The 26023-nt window shown below is 45.8% G+C and overlaps 1 protein-coding gene across 3 annotated transcripts in view; it reads left to right on the top strand.

Moving 5' to 3' along the window:
- BCAS3 (BCAS3 microtubule associated cell migration factor) overlaps positions 1–26023 on the top strand; it is a 1601451-nt gene that overhangs the window by 688691 nt on the left and 886737 nt on the right. For all 3 annotated transcript variants that reach the window (XM_075589630.1, XM_075589629.1, XM_075589631.1), the window contains one exon: positions 19501–19651. In XM_075589630.1, coding sequence (XP_075445745.1) covers positions 19501–19651 — 151 coding nt within the window. The remainder of the gene's footprint in view (positions 1–19500; positions 19652–26023) is intronic.

Here is a 26023-nt window from a genome sequence, read left to right on the forward strand (position 1 = left end):
TTAAGAGAAGGCATAATACGATTTGCTTTATAGTCATCTTGCTGCGTAAGCCAGTATGCCTAGTGTCACCTATTTTATGGCTGATATAAAAAATTCTACACCAGATAGAGTCTGATAATATATTTACTAAGGATTTCATCAGAAGATGTCCACTTAGAGCAGTAATGCTGCTGTAATCCTGCTTTCCTTTTTTGCCAATGTATTTAGACTTAGTGGTGGGAATCGGGAGATCTCCGGAGCTGAACTGTGTTAATTTTAGCTCTGGGGACCCCCTGCTTCCCGAGATACTTACCTCCGTAGGTGGTACCTGTGTCTGTGCAGACAGTAGCTCCGACTGGGCTTGGTGGGGCATTGGAAATGGCGGCATTTAAATGTCCCACATCACGCTGGCCAATAGGAAGTCGTGACGTCATCCCTTGCGCGTGACCAGGACATTTAAACCTGCAGAGAGTTACCATAACCCCCTATGGAGATAAGTATCTCGGGAAGCAGGGGGTGTCGAAGCTGAAATGAACGCAGTTCAGCTCCGGAACGCCTTGCTTCAATCCTATACCGAATGTCAAAAAAGGAAAGCAGGATTGCTGCTTTAACATTTCCCCTTAAACAAATTCCCAGAAGTGCCACATATGTTAAAAGATGGGACGTGGATAATTTATAAAGCAAATTTACACCTTATTAAAAATATATGTGACCTTTAAGTGAACAGGTTGCAGCATACTGTATATTTCTATTGGAGTAGAATTTCTGACATCAACAATAATCACTATATAGGCAGTCCTCGGTTAACCAACGGAATCCGTTCTGGAAGTAGCGTTGGATAGTGAAACCTTTTGTAAAGTGAGTACCATGTTAATCAGAGGCAGTAAGCGTTGGATAACCCATTCAGGCGTTGGATAACGCATTCCGGCGTCAAAAAACAGCCCTCAGGGTTGCATTGTAAAGCGTTGGATATGCCATTCGCTGTAAAGTGAAACATAGATAACGAGGACTACCTGTAGATAATTGTATCCCTTTGAGATCTTAATATGAAAAACTATAAATGTACCCTTGCCGTTTTTGGAGGGTCTATTTTTGAGCAGTGTGTTGCAAACTCCTCTTTTTTTATTTCCTCTGCTACTGTACATTGGAGGCCTTGGTAAAAATGTATTTAAGCTGAAGTCCCCTGTTTTTCACTTACCAAAGGGCAGGTGGTTTTTTTGTGGGCAGTGGATACATCCATTTTAATTGATTGCTGTTTAGAGGTATAAACTCATATTTACTGAGCACTACTATGCCATAAGACACCTTTAAGCCACGGAAGACACCTTATGGCTCTTTCAAGTGAAGGTGCCTTATGGTATTGCACCCCTTAGTAAATATGCACCATAATCTGTTAGCCATTATGATAAATGCCTTTTCTGTTTATTTTTTATTTAAAATTAAACTTTTTCACATTTGTAGCACACTTTCCCCCACCCCCTGGGAGATGTGTGGCAACGGTATATGTGTGGTGCTATACCTGTGGGGTACAGGAGATCCGAGTCTCTGCTGCTGGGAGCCTGGAGTATACCTGAGTGATCGTTCTGTAGCGCCTCTGTCACGGTGAGATTATGGCAGGCTGTATAAGGTCACATAAATATATATAACAGATGATATATATTTATCACTGCGTCTGAACTGAAACGAGTCTTAGATATAATAAAGTGAGTTTATTCCTTAGGATAGGTGAACACATGAATAATACAGTAACAGACAAGAAGTACACTTACTTTGGGGTTGGGGAATGAGAAATATATAGCATAGCAATTCTCTCGCAATCAGGTAGCCATCAGATGATAAATTGAAGAAGACCAACAACAACTAAGGATATATGGGGAACAGCAGTTTATAAACCTTTTGTAAAATAACTGATTGTACACCGCTCACCAAATAGCGAATAATGTAACCGGTGCAAAGGGATGGTACTAACATGGCAAGTAAACAGGAAGACAATAGGTTAATCTTCCACAGATCCCAGATAACTGCACACAGGCTAATAGAATATATAGCACAAATACAGTTGCTTATGTTACTACAGGGAGTGGACTGAGGGGGGGAGGGGGGGATCCTGGTAATTGCACCCTAAATTGGGGTAGAGCAATCACCTAAAATGCCCTATGGGCAAAACAATAAACTTTTATTAAACATATATGTAGACGCACATTGTCACGACGCAAAAAATCAGTGAATAATAAAAACAACTAAAACACAGGCACGGGTATGTAAGGAGGTGGTGGTAGGATAAATATCAGATATACCACTGCTTAGATAGATACCTCCACTAATGGCTCCAATAGGGGTGGTAGGCGGTGAAGGTAAATATACCTAATGAAAACTAGCAGTATACTGTATGCTTGTGAAACACCTGAAGCCTGGGAGGGTGTAAAGGGTGTCTGTTATGCAACTAGTATGGTAGTACCGGAGAAGTGAGCCTCAGTCACTGTGGGTCATGAGAGCTGCAGATAAATAAGGCTGCGTTGCACACTGCTCTATCGAATGCAATGTCACCCCGTGCAGCTTATGCAGTCCCCACTCTCCTGTCTCATAGAGCGGCAAGTGCCGGTATAATGCTCAAAATCTTGCAAAGTAGCTGCGGTTAAGAGTACCCGGTACAGCAACTGACACCCTCCCTTCCCTGTAAAGGAGCGATCTCACCCGTGACCTCCGACGTCAACGCGATGACGTCATCCCGACGTACGTTTCGCGCTCGGGGGCTGGCGCTTTCTCAAGGTCCTACCTTGAGAAAGCGCCAGCACCCGAGCGCGAAACGTACGTCGGGATGACGTCATCGCGTTGACGTCGGAGGTCACGGGTGAGATCGCTCCTTTACAGGGAAGGGAGGGTGTCAGTTGCTGTACCGGGTACTCTTAACCGCAGCTACTTTGCAAGATTTTGAGCATTATACCGGCACTTGCCGCTCTATGAGACAGGAGAGTGGGGACTGCATAAGCTGCACGGGGTGACATTGCATTCGATAGAGCAGTGTGCAACGCAGCCTTATTTATCTGCAGCTCTCATGACCCACAGTGACTGAGGCTCACTTCTCCGGTACTACCATACTAGTTGCATAACAGACACCCTTTACACCCTCCCAGGCTTCAGGTGTTTCACAAGCATACAGTATACTGCTAGTTTTCATTAGGTATATTTACCTTCACCGCCTACCACCCCTATTGGAGCCATTAGTGGAGGTATCTATCTAAGCAGTGGTATATCTGATATTTATCCTACCACCACCTCCTTACATACCCGTGCCTGTGTTTTAGTTGTTTTTATTATTCACTGATTTTTTGCGTCGTGACAATGTGCGTCTACATATATGTTTAATAAAAGTTTATTGTTTTGCCCATAGGGCATTTTAGGTGATTGCTCTACCCCAATTTAGGGTGCAATTACCAGGATCCCCCCTCAGTCCACTCCCTGTAGTAACATAAGCAACTGTATTTGTGCTATATATTCTATTAGCCTGTGTGCAGTTATCTGGGATCTGTGGAAGATTAACCTATTGTCTTCCTGTTTACTTGCTATAAACCTTTTGTCCCTCTATCCTTAACCTTAAGTACCTGTGATTGGTTTCCCATTATCTCCAGCCAATCTTTGATGGGGGAACACATTTTAGGACAGGCCCCCCTGCTAGCTGGCACATGCGCAGTAGAACTCTGGGGTCTCATTTCTGTAACCCCCATAGGCAAATGGAATTGAGAAGGAGTCAGTCTACCCATCTGGATCTCTAGCAAGATAACCTTTGTTGGAAGGTGATAACTGGGACACTTGGAGACTGCTCTGGTTTGAGCCTCCTCCGCCCTTAAATCATCAGGGAGGGTGACAAGACCCTTTGAATAACACTTAAATCCTAGACATTGGGGCGCCTCTTGGGCCATCTGCTATCCTGGTAGACAAAGGAATTTCTCTGGGTCTTTGTCCATACCTTGGGACACAGTATTAAACATAAAACATAAACGTATTAAAATATCCGGTTCTATTGGGTCTAGCAGAACCAAACTTCCCAGTTCTCATGGCCGGAACTGGGACACCATATGTTCCAAAAAGCGACTTGCTACGGCCTATGGAACCGCAGTTACACAAATGCACATTAAATCATTTTTCATTTTAATACAAAAATCTCCGCTAAAAAAGAAATCTCAGCTTTTCACTAAATCCCCATTGAAAACAACGGGCTTCTCCGCCATAGACTTTCAATGGTAAATTGCCGCCATTGAGGTCAATGGGATTTCTCCGCCATTGAAGTCTATGGGAAAAGTCCCGAACCTTCAAGGGGGTCCATACCCCGTCGGGTTGGTCCAGGAGGGTCAAGGATGGTTCTGCAGTGATGCCGGAGCAGTGACTGCAGACACCCCAAACCTTGATCCGCTGGGCCCTCCGGAACCGGAGATATGGAGTACCAAAACACAGCATTTCACACTTAGTCATTTTTCTGAGCCGTTTCTGCCGCCGCCGGCAAAGTCTATGGCGCGACCCGTTCTTCTCGGTTCGACCCTTATCGAGGGTCTAGGATTTGGAGACCCGGTTGTGGTCGAGTGGGGGAACGCCTAGGAAATAGGGACAAAAAGATTTTTATTCCTAGGGGCCCTAGAACTGTTTATTCCCTCGCCACTTGACGTTGACCTTGACTTGTAAGTGATCAAAGCTCTCCTATTGAAAATGTATCCGCTTTGCGGTTTACGGTCTGGACGGCAGCCAACTTGTTCTTCGAAAGTTATCTCGAGGAACCTCCATTGAAGTCGATGGGCCCATTGACTTTCAATGGGAAACCGCCGCTCTCCCTCTCGGACGCCACCTGCTGGTCTTTACAGGAAACAGGACTGAAACAACAAGATTCTCCATTAGAACGCATGGAGCCCTAATGGCGGCCAATGGGGACCTGCAAAATGGTGCCTGAAAAGGCGGGAAAACTTCACAAAGAGCTATAATCATTACAGGACTATTAACCCTTGTGCTCCTGGATGGATTCTAGTGTGTGTGTGATGCAGACACTGAGTAAACCAGACATTACAATGGAACAGGGGAACAGGGGAATACACATGTACGTGTCATTACAGGGGTTAAATCACTGTTCTGAGTCTTAGCCCAGTTAACCCTTTGACTCCCGAGTGAGGTCAGGGAATGACCAAATGGGGTGTAAACCCTTTAATCCCAGGCCACCCCCTTTCTCCCTCTACACCTCCCCTTCTTAATGGGTGACCTGTGGCCCACTGGCCCTAACGGGAGTGAGGCACTGCTGGCACCATTAATGAACTCAGTCTCAGAGGGATAGTCCTGGCGTGAAAGTCCGTCAGCATTGCTGTTTTCACTGCCCTTCTTGTGTTGAATGGTAAATTCAAATTCTTGCAAAGCCAAGCTCCATCTCAGCAGTTTGGCATTTTCCCCTGATACCCTCTGTAGCCAACTCAGGGGGTTGTGGTCTGTGATGACCGTGAAAGCCCTCCCATAGACATAGGGCTGGAGCTTTTTGAGTGCCCACACAATGGCCAAGCACTCCTTCTCAATGGTGGCATATGCCACTTCCCTGGGGAGCAGTTTGCGACTTAGATACACCACAGGGTGCTCTTGGCCGTCGTCCCCCACCTGGCTCAACACAGCCCCCACACCAAAGTCTGAGGCATCAGTTTGTATGAGAAAATGCTTGGTATAGTCTGGAGCAGCCAGTATAGGGGCTCCAGCAAGCGCAGTTTTCAGGGCCTGGAAAGCAGTTTCACAGGCAGGAGACCAGGTAATAAGCACAGGCAGTTGCTTCTTGGTCAGATCAGTCAGGGGTTTGGCCAGGGCGCTGTACTGTGGGACAAATTTCCTATAGTACCCTGCGGTGCCCAAAAATGCCATGACCTGTTTCTTGGTTTTTGAAACAGGCCACTCAACTATGGCTTCTACTTTGGCTGGCTCTGGTTTGAGATGCCCTCCACCCACCCTGTGCCCTAAGTACAGGACTTCTGCCATCCCTACCATACACTTAGTGGGTTTTAAGGTAAGCCCAGCCTCCCTGATCCTATCCAGCACCGCAGCTACATGTCCTATGTGGGATTCCCAGGAATTACTAAAGACAGCAATGTCATCTAAGTAAGCCCTGGCATAGCTCTGCATCGCTTCCAGTAACCTATTGACCAGGCGTTGAAAGGTAGCCGGGGCATTCTTCATCCCAAATGGCATCACTAAGAACTCATAGAGGCCACTTGGAGTGATGAATGCTGACTTCTCCCTAGCCTCCAGAGTCAGTGGGATTTGCCAATAGCCTTTGCTCAAATCCATGGTGGTCAGATACTTTGCCCCCGCGAGTTCATTTAGTAACTCATCCATGCAGGGCATGGGGTAAGCATCTGACACTGTCCCAGCGTTGAGCAACCGGTAGTCCACACAAAACCTGGTGGTCTTGTCCTTTTTAGGAACTAGGACTACTGGACTTGCCCAAGGGCTCTGGGACGGAGTAATTACCCCTAGGGTCAGCATCTCCTCAATCTCTCTCTCCATACTGGTCTTGACCTCTGCTGACACTCTATAAGCGTGCTTATGCAGAGGCTGCAGGTCCCCTGTGTGTACTGGGTGTTTGGTGAGATGTGTGGTCCCTGGCATGTCAGTGAAGAGGGCGCTATACTGAGCTAGCATGTCCCTGGCTTCTCCCTTCTGCCTAGCACTCAACTGTGCCCCTATCTCTACCTGCTCTACAGTGTTTCCTTGCCTTGCCTCCCCTATGAGATCAGGCAGAGCATTGCTCGCCGGATCCTCCAGCAGTGGGCTACAAATGGCCAGCACTGCTCCCATACTCGGTGTTCTGTACTCTTTCAACATGTTGATGTGGTATGTCTTGTGCCTCTCAGGCGCTACCTGTACAACATTGTTGCACTCATTCACCTTTCGGATAACCGAGTACGGTCCCGACCAGGCAGCCATTAGCTTGTTCTCCCGAGTGGGTTTGAGAACAAGCACCTGCTGTCCTGGGATGAATTCTCTGCTACAGGCCTGCTGGTCATATCATTGCTTTTGCTTGGTCTGAGCAGCCCTGAGGTCGTCCTGGGCCACCCCCATGAGCATCTCTAACCGGTCTCTGAGATCTACCACATACTGGATCACGGAAGCATCAGTAGCGGTAGTCTCCCCTTCCCATCCCTCACGGAAGAGGTCCAGAGGTCCACGTACCCTGCGGCCATATAGTAGCTCGAAGGGGGAGAAGCCTGTAGATTCTTGCGGTACCTCTCGGTAGGCAAACAGCAAGTGCTGCAGGGGAATCTCCCAGTCTTTCCCCTCCGCCTCTATAAAGGTCCGAAGCATCTGCTTCAGGGTACCGTTAAACCTCTCACATAATCCGTTTGTCTGGGGATGGTAAGGGGTAGTGCGCCGGTGCTGTACACCGCAGGCATCCCAGAGACAATGTAACAGTTCACTCATGAACTGCGACCCCTGATCGGTTAGGATCTCACTAGGGAAACCTACCCTAGCAAAAACGTTCAGCAAAGCTGCTGCCACTGTCTTGGCACTTATGGTGCCAAGCGCTACCGCCTCAGGATACTGGGTGGCAAAATCCACCACCGTGAGGATGTAGCGCTTCCCTGACCTGCTAGTATCATGAGGGGTCCTATCAGGTCCATCGCTACCTTCTGGAACGGTTCCCCTATTATCGGTAGGGGTCTCATGGTCGCCCGCCTTACCTACTCGCTAGCAGGCATCACAAGAGCGGCAGAAGTCGCTCGCATCTCGGGATGCCCCCGGCCAATAGTAACGCTGCAATAACCGGGCTCACGTCCTAGTGACCCCTTGATGTCCCGCTAACGGAATAGAGTGAGCTACCCGTAACAGTTGCTGTCGGTACCCCTGGGGCACTACTAGCTGTCGCTTACCGGTCAATCCCTTCTCTATCCCCGGGTTCCCTTCTTCTCTGTATAGGAGTCGCTTATGCCATAGGCAGCGTTCAGTGCCCTCCCCTGCCTGAGATTCGGACGCCCGAAGTCTCACGCCGGCCAGGGTAGGGTCTGCCTTCACTGCCTCCCTAAACTGGGCTCCTAAGTCTGGCCACCCCCCAGTCATGTCATTGTCAGGGGAAGGGGACAAGGTAAGGGGAAATAGTAAGTCAGTCTGTGGTTGCAACTGATCCTGGCTTACCTCCCCAGGCTCCTCTGTGCCCTCCGCTAACATTGGTCCCAAAGGCTGGGGGACTGGAGCGGCCGCCGCCGGCATTGCCGCAGTCTGGCTCCGGGTAACCGCCACCACTGCAGCGAGCTGGGGCACACGGTCGTAGGTGCAGGTCATCGGTCCCAGGTCATTGCCCAAAAGAATGTCGGCATCCAAACCGGGTAAAACCCCCACCTCCCGCACACCCTTGCCGACCCCCCAATCCAAAAAGATGCGGGCCACCTGCAGGAGACGTGGCTCTCCGTCGGCCACAGTGATCTGCATCCCAGGGCCTGGGAGCAATTCCTCTGGTCGGACCATATCAGGTCGGACCAGGGTCACTGCGGCTCCTGAATCAAGCAAGCCGACTGCTTGCCGGTCACCGACTGTGACCGGGGTAAGATGTTTGCTCCGGCCGTCCGTCTGCTGCAGGTCTGCGCTGAGATGTCCTCCGCTCCTGGCTGTAGGCACCGATGAAACCGGGACAGGGGTGACATGGGACGTCTCGCTGGGAGTTGTTTCCATGACTGGTCCTGGTTCTTTGGTGGAAGCCACCCGCATGCGAGCTACCGGCTTCGCAGCTGGGGTGCGTTGCCCTCGATAGGGTCCGTTGGAACGCAGGGGTTCCGGGCAATCTGGTTTGAGGTGACCAGTGCTGTTGCAATTGTAGCACCGGCGTTCATGCCGGAGCTCTCCCGCCTTTGGTGTCCCGCTGCCCGCAGGCGGCTTTTGGGTCCACTGGGGGGTACTCACAGCTTTCTTGTCCGGTACCGGCGCGCTCGCCGCTTTGGCGGGTGCCTTGGTGGTCATCTGGGAACGGCTGACCACATAGTCATCTGCCATCCTCGCCGCCTCGGTGTAGGTCTTGGGCTTTTTATCATATACAAAAGCCCTCACCGCCGGCGGGCACTGCTGCATGAGCTGCTCCTGAAAGATGAGGTCCAGCAGGTGTTGGTAAGTCCTGGCCTCAGAGCCCTCCACCTAGTGTAACCCGTACAAAGCCATGCGGGTCACATAAGTGAAATAGGTCTCCTGAGGGTGCCTCTCCTCCAGCCGGAACTTACCCCGGTAAGCTTCAGGGGTAAAACCGTGCTGAAATAGCAAAAGCTCTTTCAGGTGGTCATAGTTATCAGCATACTCCTCTGTAAGCGCCATCAAAGTCTGCTTAGCCAAGCCGGAGAGTAGAGGGTCCAAGCGTGCAACCCTATGCTCGGAAAGCACCCTGTACCGCCGGCACTGCATCTCGAAGTTCCTTAAAAACATGTCGATCTGATCAGTGCCTTCCACGTACCTGGTGAGACTGTGCTTGTCCAGTTGGAGTTCATCTTTGCGGGTTTGGACCGGGGGGCTGTAAGCGGGTATGTTCACTGCCATGGAGATAAACTTTAGCCGCTCCTCCGCTGTCCCTCGGTCTCCCCACTTGGTGATCAGTGCCAACATTTCAGAGGTAAACGGGCTGGTGGCCGTAGCCATCGGTGCCCCTCTTGTTGCACTTGGCCCGGGAGGTGCACTTGTCCCCTCCCCGGGATCCTGCCGCTCCGGCACTGGGTTCAGTCCCTGATCTCCGGGCGGCTGTACAAGAGCAAGCTGCGCCGTACCCTGAGACGCTGCAAGCTCGGCTTCATGAGCTGTGATTGCGGCAACCATGTCCTCGACATCCTGGTCCACATATTCCAGTCCATATTCACGGCACTTGTCTTTTAGCTGATTTCTAGTTTTCAGGTAATAGGCACTCTCCGCTTCACTCATGGTTCTGGGTCGCAGCAGGTGAGGTGATGCGTTACTTGTTGCACTAACGTGTGTTCAATATCTTTAGACCCAGGAACTCGCAATTACCAACGAGTCCCCACTAGCTCACAGTACCCCGCAGAATACTGTAATCTAGGTCCAGTTCAATCCCGCCGCTGCCACCAGTTATACTTATACGCCTGTCACGGTGAGATTATGGCAGGCTGTATAAGGTCACATAAATATATATAACAGATGATATATATTTATCACTGCGTCTGAACTGAAACGAGTCTTAGATATAATAAAGTGAGTTTATTCCTTAGGATAGGTGAACACATGAATAATACAGTAACAGACAAGAAGTACACTTACTTTGGGGTTGGGGAATGAGAAATATATAGCATAGCAATTCTCTTGCAATCAGGTAGCCATCAGATGATAAATTGAAGAAGACCAACAACAACTAAGGATATATGGGGAACAGCAGTTTATAAACCTTTTTGTCCCTCTATCCTTAACCTTAAGTACCTGTGATTGGTTTCCCATTATCTCCAGCCAATCTTTGATGGGGGAACACATTTTAGGACAGGCCCCCCTGCTAGCTGGCACATGCGCAGTAGAACTCTGGGGTCTCATTTCTGTAACCCCCCATAAGCAAATGGAATGCCAGCCAGTCTACCCATCTGGATCTCTAGCAAGATAACCTTTGTTGGAAGGTGATAACTGGGACACTTGGAGACTGCTCTGGTTTGAGCCTCCTCCGCCCTTAAATCATCAGGGAGGGTGACAAGACCCTTTGAATAACACTTAAATCCTAGACATTGGGGCGCCTCTTGGGCCATCTGCTATCCTGGTAGACAAAGGAATTTCTCTGGGTCTTTGTCCATACCTTGGGACACAGTATTAAACATAAAACATAAACGTATTAAAATATCCGGTTCTATTGGGTCTAGCAGAACCAAACTTCCCAGTTCTCATGGCCGGAACTGGGACACCATATGATCCAAAATGCGACTTGCTACGAACTATGGAACCGGAGTTACACAAATGCACATTAAATAATTTTTCATTTTAATACAAAAATCTCCACTAAAAAAGAAATCTCAGCTTTTCACTAAATCCCCATTGAAAACAACGGGCTTCTCCGCCATAGACTTTCAATGGTAAATTGCCGCCATTGAGGTCAATGGGGTTTCTCCGCCATTGAAGTCTATGGGAAAAGTCCCGAACCTTCAAGGGGGTCCATACCCCGTCGGGTTGGTCCAGGAGGGTCAAGGATGGTTCTGCCGTGATGCCGGAGCAGTGACTGCAGACACACCAAACCTTGATCCGCTGGGCCCTCCGGAACCGGAGATATGGAGTACCAAAACACAGCATTTCACACTTAGTCATTTTTCTGAGCCGTTTCTGCCGCCGCCAGCAAAGCCTATGGCGCGACCCGTTCTTCTCGGTTCGACCCTTATCGGGGGTCCAGGATTTGGGGACCCGGTTGTGGTCAAGTGGGGGAAAGCCTAGGAACTAGGGACAAAAAGAATTTTATTCCTAGGGGCCCTAGAACTGTTTATTCCCAAGCCACTTGACGTTGACCTTGACTTGTAAGTGATCAAAGCTCTCCTATTGAAAATGTATCCGCTTTGCGGTTTGCGGTCTGGACGGCAGCCAACTTGTTCTTCGAAAGTTACCTCGAGGAACCTCCATTGAAGTCGATGGGCCCATTGACTTTCAATGGGAAACCGCCGCTCTCCCTCTCGGACGCCACCTGCTGGTCTTTACAGGAAACAGGACTAAAACAACAAGATTCTCCATTAGAACGCATGGAGCCCTAATGGCGGCCAATGGGGACCTGCAAAATGGTGCCTGAAAAGGCAGGAAAACTTCACAAAGAGCTATAATCATTAAAGGACTATTAACCCTTGTGCTCCCGGATGGATTCTAGTGTGTGTGTGATGCAGACACTGAGTAAACCAGACATTACAATGGAACAGGGGCACAGGGGAATACACATGTACATGTCATTACCGGGGTTAAATCACTGTTCTGGGTCTTAGCCCAGTTAACCCTTTGACTCCCGGGTGAGGTCGGAATGGCCAAATGGGGTGTAACCCCTTTAATCCCGGGCCACCCCCTTTCTCCCTCTACAGCCTCCACCTGTAATGGGATTCTACTATGTGGAATGACCCCATTACAAGACAAAATAAGAATGCACATGTGTAAAGCATAACAAGTTTACTATACACAGCATAAAGAATACTGAGAGTAATATACACACTTGCAGGGCCATAACCCCTCACTGTGCCTCCCCAACAACGTGCTCACACCCCGGTGGGGTTTACCCCAATTGACTGAGGTGCTCCAGGCACCGGACCGTCCCAGTGTCCCCCAAGAGCCAACCCACCCAAATGTGTGAGACAGCGCTGCCCACTGAAGTGTTGAGTTGGTGCACTGGTGAGTTGGGTACCTGCTGGGTGTGTCCACACCCTGGTGCGCTGATGAAGATGGGATCCATGGATCTGAAGTGCTGAACCGCGAAGCCTTCGCCTCTATGTTGGGTGGTTCCTGCATGGACTCCCACCATGAAGAGTCTCTGTATAGATGGGTGATCTGGTCCCAGATCACCCACGGCCAGTGCAGCCGTGTCCTAGCTTTGTCTTTATTGTATGGCTCTGAACCGCAGGCCGCAGTCACCGTGCAACGTCTCACTGTGTCCCTGACACTGATAGTGCTATGCGGGGCATTGGCCCTGTCAGGGCAAGTCCCTATAGCAACCACAAGCTATGTGGGAGTCTGGGCCTAGCTGGGGCCTAACAGGGAGTATCTGGCCTTGTACAGGTGCCACAGAGACCTGCACACACACAACCTACCCCTTCCTTGTCCCAGCTCCGACTGACGTGGTCTGCAGCGTGCGAATAGTATCTACCTGCAAGCAGGGGGATCCGGCCGCGTGATTGGCTGCTGTCAGGAATCCACTCCTGGCTTTTCTCGTAGCCTTGCAGGGTGCTGCTGTTCTCACTAATTCCCTCTTTCAACAGCAGCTGTGTGGGCTATCACTGCAACCTAGCCTTGTACTCAGTCATTGGAGCAGTGCCCTCACACCCTCCTCCGAGGATTGGCCTGCTGGCCTTTAAATACTGCATTCCCACAATCCCTCTCTGCCGAGCATAATCCTTCTTGGATGTTAACCGTGTTCTGCCACAAGCCCCTGGCTTGTTATCTCTAGTACTAATCTCTGTGTATTGTGTTCCAGAGTTAGTTCCTGTTTTCCCTCATGACTTCGCTGTTGATGTGTTCCAGCTCATTGCTTTCGTTCCTGTGTTCCAGTATCCTTCAGCAGCTACTACGCTGTAGCCTGTGTCCTAGCACCCCGGAGACCTGCTGTGTGCTATCTCCCCGGAGACCTGCTGCTTCTACCCTTAGCAGAGGTTGCTGTGTGGACCCCGTGGCCTGCTGCTCTTTCTCCCTTCGCAGAGGCCAACTTGAATTCCTGCGCTGAAGCATTGGTTTTCCAGTGCTGCTTGGCGGTGTTCCCTTTCCGGTCAGCCTTCTCTCTTCTGAACCTTGGTCAGCGTTCTCCTCGCTGAGACCGGTACCATGGGCCGTGGACGCCACTCGCGTAGACCCCGCTCCCGACCTGCAACTTCTATGCTGAAGCAGGAGGACCTGCTTGATTCCCTGTTGCCGATTCCTTGCTACGACTATGACTACCCAGATGACTTCTATCCCGACCCTGGTTCGGCCATCGACTGTCCTGTCTTCTCCTACCCGGACTTTGGCTCGTCCAACGACTACGCTGACCTCTCCAGTCCTGAACCCGGCCCGTTTGATTATGAACTTCGCACTCCGGACCAGTCTGCGCGGTCTAAGGTCGGTGATTTCATAACCCATCCTCAGCCCCACGGTCCGGCCACGGTTTGTGGCGAGCACAGGCGTAACAGCTGCTAGGTGTCATGTGTTATACAGCCCCTAAGGCTGTTAGAAAGTGTAGTTCCCTTGCTGAGCTATTGGGTGTAATGGCCGCCTCCGTATACCTCTCTGCGCATGCGCGAGGTGTAACAAGATGGCCACCACAACTTAGAATGCCACTACGCATATGTGATTGTTCTGTGCTTGCGCGATCCTTTCCAAAATGGTGGTGCCCTGCAAAAGGAGCTGCTGGCGACTCGGTCGCCGCTCTCTCTCTTTCCCCACCTCGCCGGCTCCTTCTGCCTACCAGAGAGTCACCCACGCTACTGCAAGGTGAGCAGAGACTTAAGGGGAGCTGGGGGGGGGCGGATCCAGGTTACACATAGAACAGTTTTGTACAGTAACTATCAATTTTTCTCTTTTAAACTTGTCATATTGCTTTGATACTAAGGGGACAGCTCTTTTTTAAGTGATGTGACACAGTAAAGAACCATTTTCCTATTCAACTAAATACATGATTTCTACGATGAAATGAAAAACATTTATAAAACTGAGCACCGATTATTTGTAGTACTTTTGCTTTACTGATATATATTTGTAAATGGATCAATTTATATGCTTATTCCACTTTAATCTGCTTGTTTTTGTCCTCCCTCCCTTTTTTTTCTCTCCATTGTTATGAAGTAGGGGGGCTTCAGAGTTGAACCGCGTTAATTCCATCTCTGGGACCCGCTTGTTCCTGAAATCCAAAACACTAGCGAAAGCGACCACCCTTACTTTTTACTGTAATGGGATCTTCCCTGAACTACCAAGAGATTCGGAGCACTCAAAACAGAATAAGATTATTTTCATTTCCATTCACACTCCAGGGGTATCTTTCCAAAGCCATGTGATTATAACTGGAGCCAACATTTCTATGACACTGTACCACTAGGCATTTTTGTGGCAAACAAAAGCAACAGTGTCTCCTCAGCTGCTCTTGCGGTAGTCACCTGGTTTCTTAAAAATACTCCCTTAGAACTTTAATTTAATCTACGAAGAACTGTTATGTTGATCCACTGATAGGTATTACAACCTACAACAAATGTCTCCAGGACCAATCAGAATACTAGAACTTTGTCCTACATTCCGAATTATAGTAAGAGACTTTTTGATTGGATCATATTGGAAGTTGAGCTGAGGAAAGGCAGCAGTTTTAACATTCTAAGAGGGACTGGATCAATTGCTAAGAACCGTATTCAGAACCATAATTGATATAATAGTATTTAAATGCTAAAGTGCAATCCTTTTTACTTGGAACTTTATTGGTGAGTAAAGGGCAATGCTGTTTAGTATCTGAGCAAAAGTCTAGCGGAATACCTTTACTGTATGTTACGCACTAGCGCTGTGACATTCAGTCGTCAATGATATTGCCATTCATGAGATTCTAATTCAGTCCTGGTTCTCCAATCCAACTCCCCATATGCTAAATAAATGCTGGACTGTTTTGATTAGAGATTTGCAAATGTATACAAACGTGCTTTGCAATTTCTTTTGCAAATCAAATGTCAATTACAGTAGATGTGCTTTTAGCGTGTCCTTTTACAGTGACAGTGCTCAAAATGTCTGCATATGTTCCCAAATTTCTCTACAATTTCACAAAATGCCAGTATGCAAAGTGTCATATGGCCTATATTTATAGTCACGTGACTTCCAAATGGACTTTTTTAATTTATAAATTTGGGAGCAAATTTAAATATCACTTGTCTCAGACAGGTCCACAACCCTGCTTTTCACCATTATCTCCTAGCGCAAGGGTGAGCAAACTTTTTATGCCGAGCCCCCCTTTTCATCCATGAAATTTCTCGGGCCCCCCCTGCCTGATGTAATCAAAATCACATGAACAAAAAAAAACCCTTTATTAAACGGTATACAATGTAAATACAAATATGTCTAAATACTTATTTCAACAGCTCGCGCTTGCATAATTAGACTGCGTCCACGCTGCCGCTGAGAGCGGTGACTTCACCAACTCTCCAAGCATGAGTGCAGGGAGTCCTGCATCATTTTGCAAGCACGAGCAGGGGGGGCGAGGATCGGGGCTATTTTTGTGTGTGTTTGTGTGGCTGTGGCTATGTGTGTGCGCGCATTGACTGCTGCTGAGTGCGCTTCAAAGTCAAATTTTTTTGTCTCCTCAAGCGCCAAGCTTTGGAGAGCGTACACCCCCCAGTTTGCGCACCTCTGCATTTAATCACCACACACAATCACAACACAGACACAGCACACGTACTCAATCACAACACACACAAACACACTCAATCACAACCAACACAGACACAACACACTCACAACACACACAGACACAACACACACACTCAATCACAACCAACACAGACACAAAACACCCACACACAATCACAACACACAATCACAACAAACACAGACACAACACACACACACAATCACAACCAACACAGACACAACACACACACACTCAATCATAAGTTACACACTTTCACCTGGAGGAGGAAGTACTACTGTAAGCCTGCTCCTGTCCCCCATGCCGCTGAAAAGCAGGTAACACAGGAGGAGGAGTGCTTGTCTGTGTGCAGAGAAGGAAAGCCCCGTTCCCGCAACAGGCAGACAGCACAGAGAAGCAGCCTCAGCACGAAGCTGCTTCTTCGCCACCCGTGCACAGCTCTGCCCACCCCCAGGTTTCCCCACACGCAGCCCGTGCCCCCCCCCCCTAAATAATCTTGCGCCCCCCAGTGTGTGCATCGCTGTCCTAGCGTACAATGCTTCTACTGCAGTAAGAGATTCTGGGAAATAACATGCAAATGAGCACACAGGGAAATTTGCAATTTTTGTGAAAATTTCTCAGATCACAAGGCATGATCCAGAATGTACTGTAATTAACAATCTCATAGTGACGTAGCAATACTTACCTGTAAGGAATTCTGCTCATTGCGTCTAACATTCTTTGCAATTAAATCTGCCAAATGCACATTATGCATTGCACATGTAACTGTTTTTCCGTAACTATAAAAATGCTCTTATTGTACCTGAAATAAACTTTCTGTGGCTTAGCAAATTTTCTGTGATTTCCTGTACTACATTATAATAACAGTGTAACCATTTCAATTACCTGCAATCATCCACTGGTTGTATAAGTAATTGCAGAATTGTTGCAATTTAACAATAATTTCTTGTCTTGTAAATGTAGTGCTCTCTCTTGACTTTTTTTCCTAGTATCCTAGGGCAAACAAATCTGTTCTGCTGTAGAGAAATACTAGGAAACAATTACACTTTCACCTTAACCTAAATCATTCACAATGAAACATAGCCCAACCGTGATGTTATTATTAAAATAGTTAAAGTTTCACTAGGAAACCGAGACACTTTGTATGTGTTTTGTTAAGAGTTACACATACTTACGTGTAAATAATATAGGCTAACATCGGTATTTAAACCCTAATTATACTGCTGTGACAGTTTTCTTGTTGATCACTTAACTTCTCTTTACTCGCTTGTGAACTCTACTCTTCTCCTGTCTTGTCTTTTCCATCAGTCTCTTTATTCACCATGACTGAATGTTTACATTTTGCATTGCCTTTATTCAGAAAATATATATTTATAAAAAAAAAGTTGCAGTTTATGATATTTTTTTTCCAATGTTCCTTATGAAGAAAATAAAAGTACCTTTTCAGAAGAGACAGGATAGCCGGAGCGTTTTTCTAAAAGTACCAAATTCATTAAGAGATTTTTCCTGCCTCCTTCCTTTGGCTGTTTTCGTTCCATTTCAAGTACCATTATGGCATTTCAGGCAGCTTCCTGTGAGAAATCCATTTCTATGCTGTTATTCTTCCTTGTAAAAAGGTGGCTGCACTGGGGGGTGTAGCTGTTTTGAAATTTTAAGAACCCTCTTGAAGCCAGAATTGTGTGGATCAGGCCTGGGATTTCTGTAATATCTGCTAAAGAATGCATGGGTTATTTAGGAACTTAATTCCCAATATGGCTCCTCTTTGATTAAGGACAAAAGCCATCGTCTCACAGCATTATTGAAACACAGAAAAACAAGTTAATGATCTAAACCCTTTAATTCACTGTTGCATGACTATGTGAAGTACTTTGATTTTATTATAAACAGGCTCCTTCAAAAAATGTCTTTCCTTTTTTTTCCTCCTCTTTCATTTTTTTTATTTTCTATCCTTTTCTTTTCCTCCCGCCTGTGTAATTTGTAGCTCATTTCCTTTTCTGTCTGGGGGCTTAAAGGTCGTAAGTGATAAACAATAGAGAGAGTAGGAATACCTAAAGATGGGCAGGGTTCATTTTTAATACTCAAAGGTTAAACACTGCAAGTCTGTTTGGAAAGATTTTATTCAAAGCTAAAGGGAATGAAAAAAAATAGCCATCTTTAAACAAGAACACCTATGTTAGCTTTAAAAATGTTTTTTTTTTTTTTAAATGAATTAATTACAGGCAAGGTTTCTTGCTGAAGCATTACAGAGTCACATACTGTGGCTTCTTAAGCCATATGTGGAGGGTCATTTATTAACGTTCTATGCTTCAAGAAGCTCAACGGTCTCATTGTTTTTGCATTTTAGCATTTTAATGGTTCACTTTGCTAAATGTGCTATACTTTAAAAAAATGGTTCTAGTTATAGGCTAATAGAATAGGGGGAAAAATATTGAAATTACCAAGATTTGGCTCCTGAAACATGCAACTGTCACTGGTTTGCTTTGGTGCTAGAAGGAATAGACCTTAATCAGCTTGTTAGGCTCTTTACTGCAGTAAAGCAGGGATACCACTTGATAATGTTTCATATTCAATAATTTCTACTTAAGAAAAACAATAGAAACAAAATTGTGAATATTTTGTGGAAAGCTTTGGTTTGATTGCATTTAGTTTTCTCCAAACCAAGTCTCTTTATTTAAATAGGTAACACAAAAATCTGCAATGTTATGATGATGCACTTCTGTCCTTTTGCTTAATGAAATCTCTAATAAAAATACAATTGATTTGTTGTATCGTTTATTTGTGTATCCTGCTTACAAATATCTAATTTGTATATCTTGATTATGCAAATTATGAAATTCAAATATGCAAATAGGTATATTTTCCAAGTAGCTCTGGTGTTTACATGTATCCCTCCACATGTTCTCTCTCTCGCGAAAGCCCTATATCAGGGTCTGGAATCTTGTTGTTGTATTGCTCATATACAGTACATTGTGTGGATGTTGTAATGATGTTATATTAGAGATCCTCTTGAAGTGTAATACTCTTTCTGGAAACATTGCATTGCAGAACATTCCAACACAGAAGATTTTAACTTAACAACTACAGTATGCCAATGCTAATGTGTACTGTATATGGGAATAATTGATTACACACATACTGTTGTCAAAGTTGTTCTAAAGACACCAAAGGCTCTTCTGTACGCCCGCAATGTTGTTTTGCACATTATAGAAAACACATTCTGAAACTTGTTCTGTACAACAAATTAAAATTAGCATGAGATGAGCATATCATTTGTGGCATTCTCCTTCCAAATTACAAATGTTTACCAAATATGTGCGTTGTACACAATAAATAAGAACTGTTCAGTAGTACTGTATATAACTTGTCTTACCTCATTGTTGTGGCTACCCATGAATCGTTTCTTACACTTTAGGAAACTCAGGACAATGCAATTGATTTGCTTATTTTCAACCAATATATGTATATTATTATTTTTTTTTATTATCTGCTTACAGGCAAACTTAACAGTCAAGACAATTACAATAATTTCACCAACAACAATCCAGGAAATCCACGTCTTTCTCCTCTTCCCAGTTTGACTGTGGTGCTACCACTTGTTCAAATCAAGCAACCAATGACATTGGGAACCATCACAAAGCGTACTGGGTGAGTAACTCGAGACATCTGACATGTTCCTGACATCTCCCTTTTGTAATCTGTTTCACATTTTTTTGCTTCCAGTGCGCACATTTGGCTTAGTGGCAACATACAGTACAGTATTTGACATCAACTTCAAAATTAATAGTGACAAGTTGTGAAAACTGCTTTCAGTTAGTAGGAAACAGTTTTCAAATATATATCTTTTTGTGCAGGTGGATTTTTATGACAGAAATCTTTGTATTGATATTTGCTAAACATATTTTAAAAGTATATAATATCAGAACACTACATATTCATCCATCAAATAGTTTGCAAGTTGTTAGTGCTGCTCATGTTAGTTGTTAGTGCTGTTGTTAATGCAAGTGTAAGCTACCTGTCCTACCCTATGCACAAAAATACCAAAACTGTGTACTATATATGCCGGAAGAAGGGACTGGCGTGCTCCCGAAATCTAGTTCTTTATAAAAATTGGCAGCCATTAAAAGGTATTACTTTAACCTTACAGGGGTTCTTTTTTTATTACATATTCTGTTTCTGGAAAAGGCAACTGTTATTTGTCTTTAAGAGTAGATGTTAAGAATATAGGCTTAAAATACAGATGTACAAAGAAGACTGTCTTCAGCACAGGGGCAAGCTGTGGTCACGCGACCGTGGCCCCAGGGGATTAGCAGTACAGTGGGTCTGATCCGAAAGCATGGACCCCCCACAGCCTGACCATGACAAACTCTGGAGCCAGGGATTTCTGCTTTTTCGTCCATGGCTCTGGAGACAGTACCTCTCGCTACATCTGTATGTACTTTTGCTGATGTGTACTGCTCTTCATAAATCACTTCATAAAATAATGAGTTTCGATCTGGTTACAAACCTGGGTGAAAGAATCAAACCGCGCTCATGCTTCCTAAAAGGGATCTTGAAGTAGATCAGCTCTCCCCTCTTGCTGCTGCTGTGATGTGGAGGACCCTCTCCTCCACCAATGACCGTCGTAGGAAGGCTCCGACGCCGGATAGTAATGAAAAATAAACACAGAAGCACACCAAGGGTCAAGAAATATGTAATAAACAAGTAAAATAGTAACAAGTAAAAACTTACATATAAAGTTATATAAGTCCAGTAGAGGCCAGTGCACAGGTATTCAGTTCAAACGGATTGGTAGGCGCAGGAGGTATATGCTGAGACTCACAGATCAGTCCCGCGCGCTGGGGCTGACTTGCTCGGCAAAACTCAGTTGTCACTTCCGGGTTGCGGCTTCTCGCAGGACCCGTGTTGAGTCGTCCACCACAATCGCCGGTATTCTGTATTTCCAACACACATCCCATAATAAATGTATTAATTAATTTACATTTATGTTTATATCCTACTACGGATTTTTGAATTTAAACACATATTTGTATAAAACATTACAATATTCTTAGGTGAGTGTTTACATACTCTCACAGCTTAATAGGTACCTAGCACTTACAGTGCATATTATACACATTATCTATTTTTTTACATTGGAGTGACTGTATAAAAGGCTCCCCTATAGGTGTCCTAAACACCGCCTGATGAAGCACTGAATTGTGTGAAACGCGTTGCGGAGTTCACACAGTGCATACTAGTATCCAGACTCTTGGCTGTACAAGTTCCAGCTCTCCCACAGAGGTTTGAGCCATTTCCATCCGCTCGCTCGAGTGGGATGTGTGTTGGAAGTACAGAATACCGGCGATTGTGGTGGACGACTCAACACGGGTCCTGTGAGAAGCCGCAACCCGGAAGTGACAACTGAGTTTTGCCGAGCAAGTCAGCCCCAGCGCGCGGGACTGATCTGTGAGTCTCAGCATATACCTCCTGCGCCTACCAATCCGTTTGAACTGAATACCTGTGCACTGGCCTCTACTGGACTTATATAACTTTATATGTAAGTTTTTACTTGTTACTATTTTACTTGTTTATTACATATTTCTTGACCCTTGGTGCGCTTCTGTGTTTATTTTTCTGGTTACAAACTTATTGACAGACATTTAGGCCAATATTGACAAAAACAGGGCTATTCCATAAGACCTCTTCCAGTGCCGGAAAACACCTTGGGGGTTATTCATTACATTGTGATCAGGCCAATGGGAGTTTTTATATAATAGTGCCTATATTGGGATTATCACAGTTTAATTAATAACCCCACTTTTGTGTGTAAGGTGTCTTTGGCACCAGAATGTGTCTTATGGCAGAGCACATACTGAGTAGAAAGATAATAAATGCTGCACACTAATAAAAAATCAAAACGGGATACAACTACCGGTTCTCCTGGTTCAGGATTCTCTGTGTCAATCCAGGGTTAACGAAATGAAGAAAATCAGGGCTCCACGGATTTGCTCAATGAACTAATTTATTTCCAATAGACTTGACGTTTCGGCCACACAGGCCTTTCTCAAAAGCAGAAATGGCATAATGCCATTTCTGCTTTTGAGAAAGGCCTGTGTGGCCGAAACGTCAAGTCTATTGGCAATAAATTAGTTAATTGAGCAAATCCGTGGAGCCCTGATTTTCTTCATTTCGTTATGGCAGAGCACTACATCGTAAATTTGATCCATAACATTTTCATCACTATTGTCTCTAAGGACTTTAGTATTTCTGCAAGATGACATACAAATGTCTAATACCGATACTGGTCAAGTGTACATTTGTTGCAGGTTATGCTACCTTTTAATGAATCAAGAAGAGTTCTTAATAAATGTAATAGAGTATACAATGTTTTTCAAAATCTTGTTGATCTTTTGACATGAGCAACAGAGCCTGCCACACATCATTTTTGTTTTCTCCATGTTTGCTTGTTCATTGCAAAACGTGGAACCTATTTGAGAATTTTAGTCTGCCGTTGTTTGATTGTTTACTGAAACAGTCTAAGCAATATTTAAATCTAGTTTTAGACATGCTTTTGCAATGGCTTGAATTGTTTGAATGGATAAGACATTGATCAAGGGGCAGGTGACAGAGAGCTATGATCTATGGAGTCCATTGAGAGGAGGGGAAAGCGACAAGTGCAGCACGTCCAGGTTCTCTTTTGGAACCGGTGCTCTTTACTGTCTTTAGTAGGGATATTACACATAGTCTGGATGGGAAAGTGCCATTTTGCAGATGACACCAAGATCTGTAACAGGGTTGACATTCAAAGATGGGGAATTAAAATGATTAATGATTTAGGTAGATGAGAGCAATGGAATGGGGTAATTGCAATATAATGACAAGAAATGCAAAAGCTTACACTTGGTCCACAAAACTCAAATACAGAATGCAGAATTAATGATACTATAATGTCAGTCACCATGGAGGAAAGAGACCTTGAAGTAATTTTTTTGAGAAGACTTAAAAATTGGCAAGAAATGTAACAAATAAAAATGCGGAGTTGTACAGGGAAAGGTATAAGTCTAAGACCCCGTTGGCGCTGACCGCGTTCGGCGCATGGCACGGTTACCTCATTGAATCTTCATCCTCCCGTCCACGCTCATGCGGGCACGCACGCTCTTTCAAGCTTGGTACTTGGGAAGACAAAAGAAAGGGTATTACGAGCACAGAGCAGGGTCACATGAGCCTACTCTGACCAATGGGGAGATAGAGCAGTGTGGGTTGAGCGGAGAGAGGTGGAAGGGGCGGGGCTGAGCACAGAGAGGTGGAAGGGGGGGCTGAGTGCAGAGAGGTGGAAGGGGAGGGGGCTGCGTGGAGAGAGGTGGAAGGGGAGGGGGCTGAGTGGAGAGAGGTGAAGGGGGGGAGAGGTGAAGGGGGGGAGCGGAGAGAGGTGAAGGGGGGAGCGTAGAGGTGAAGGGGGGGAGAAGGGGAGAAGGAGAGGAGGGGGGAGAGAGAGAGGGTAAGGGAGAGAGAAAGAGAGAGGGGGTAAGGGAGCGAGAGAGACAGAGGGTGAAAGAGAGGGGGGCTGGGAGAGAGAGAGCACGGGGGGGGGCGATAGAGAGGGAACGAGAGCGCGGAGGGGGGTTGGGAGAGAGAGTGCAGGGGGGCGAGAGAGGGAGAGAGCACAGGGGGGGGGCGAGAGAGAGAGCACGCAGGGGGGGGGGGCCGGGAAGGAGCAAAGGGGGAGAGATCAAGGGGGAGAGGAGGGAGGGAGGGGGAAGAAGGGAGAGAGAGCACAGGGGGGCTGGAAGAGATAGAAGGGGGGAGAGCAAGGGGGGAGAGAGGAGAGAAGGGGGGGAGAGGAGGGAATGGGGAGGGAGGAGGGAAGGGGGGAGAGAGAAAATGGAGGGACACAGACACACACACAGAGACACACACACGCAGACAGACACAGCCCCGATTCAGCCAATGACACACCCCCTCCCTTAATAGCCACTCCCCCTGCTCCTGCTCTAAAATTATTGCAGGACAGCCGAGCGCTCATGCTTGGAGAGTTGGTGACGTCACCGCTCTCAACCATGAGCGAGCTCAGCAGCTGCGTGGCCACAGCCTAAGGAGCAGAAAAAAATAACTATTGATACCACTTTATACATCACTTCCCAATTCTAACGTGTTCAGTTCATAAAAAGATTCATGGAACAGCCTCCAAATATAGGTGGTAGAGGCGAATACAGTAAGGGGACTCTAAATTGCTTGGGGTAGACACAAGGATACCCTAAATAAGAAGGAAACCAGAGGATCTAATAGGGTATGAGGTTTCACAGCCGACATGACATTGGGCACAATAGGTGGGCCAAGTACTTCTATGTTTCCGTGTTTCATTTCTTTTTGGAGTTGTAATTTTTATTACAGCCGTACATGAAACCTCAAAAGCTTTCTACATGCTTGAGGTGATGTTAGGGTTCTTAAAAGTCCATATACTGTTATTAGAAACAAAAGGCCTGTATTGGCTATTGTCATTGAGAGGGTTCCCTTCGGTATTTCCCAATGAATTGCTTGTGTTATGCAGAACGCTATAGGCAGTTGGACCATACAGATGCAGCCAGACTAACGTTCCCTAGGGAAGGCTGCGGAAATGCGACCCATGCATCCACCCGGCAGCAAGGGGGTGATTAACACTGCAGGGGGTCCAATACATTCGACTCCCATCCCACCATCTACGATTTTCACCTTCCTGTGAGCCTTTTCATTTTGCTAGCTTTGCAGTGGTTTCAGGGAATGTCTGGCTACATCTATCTATACATGCAACCAGTGGTGTGATCACAGAACCATGTCTCTCCCAACATAATTTTGCTTAACATTAGGACTATGCAAACATCCTTACATGCCCCCATTGGTTTTCTTAATTCAAGAAAATATAACTTTCAAAGCAGTTTACGACCTTTTTAAAATGTGAACTCCATAATGCTTATTTTATATTGCAACCCATCTTATTCCCCAAGCACAATCCTTATTCTTTTACAAAAATTCCAAAAGGTAAAGTTGTTATTCTTTATTTTTATTACTAGTAAGTTTGCATTTTTGGCATTGTGGCTTTTGTGACAATCTGAGTCAGTCATTTTGCCTTCAGGTTTCAGTGTCTCGAAGAAATGGAAAATGATACAGAGATTTCAAAAAAGGTAGTCAGACATCTTGAATTTGTGATTGTCATTGGTAACAGAACAGCTACCAAAGTGTGTGCAATGTGTTGAGGTTCCTCGCGAATTGTCAGCAGTGAACTAGACCAGCTGCTGAAAACCTCCACTGCCGCAGCATACTTTTGAGCTCTGCCTGCTTCCTGATCACTGAGCCATTTAGGATGGTGACAACTTGTGTTCAACAGATAATTATTGGCATCTACGGTTTTAAAAAAAGTTTTAGTTTTAATCGCACGGTCCTCAATGTAGATACAGTAGTGAGATTTAAAAAATTAATACTGTCCTGGCTCTTCTCTGAAGTGAATTCCAAATTAATATCGTTATTGCTAATGTATTTAATAAAAATGTTCAGGTCACTCTCACTCCCTTTCCATATAAAAAGGACGTCATCTATATAGCGACGCCAGAGGAGCAGGTCCGCGCCAAACGGATTGTCAGCCCAGATGGTATTCTCTTCCCAATCCGCCATAAATATATTGGCATAACTAGCCGTGAACCTTGTCCCCATTGCGGTGCTGCATTTCTGTAGATAGTGTGTACCATTGAACCAAAATATGTTATGTTTTAAAATAAAATCGATGCCATCCAATATAAAATCTGTTTGCTTTTTTAAAATGAGTAGGTCCTTCTCTATTGTCCTCTGTGTTGCTTTTAATCCATAAGCATGTTTAATACAGGTGTAAAGTGATTTAACATCATAGGTTACCAAAGTGTAATCTTCTTGCCATGTGATGTCGGTCAATAAATTTAAAATCTGTGTTGCGTCATTAAGATACAATCTGCTACACGTTGCGTATTTTTAAAGATAAAAATCAATGTATTCAGATAAGTTCTGCGTCAAGGAGCCGATTCCAGAAATAAT

The sequence above is a fragment of the Ascaphus truei genome, chromosome 3 (assembly GCF_040206685.1).
Source record: "Ascaphus truei isolate aAscTru1 chromosome 3, aAscTru1.hap1, whole genome shotgun sequence".
NCBI classification, from domain to species: domain Eukaryota; kingdom Metazoa; phylum Chordata; class Amphibia; order Anura; family Ascaphidae; genus Ascaphus; species Ascaphus truei.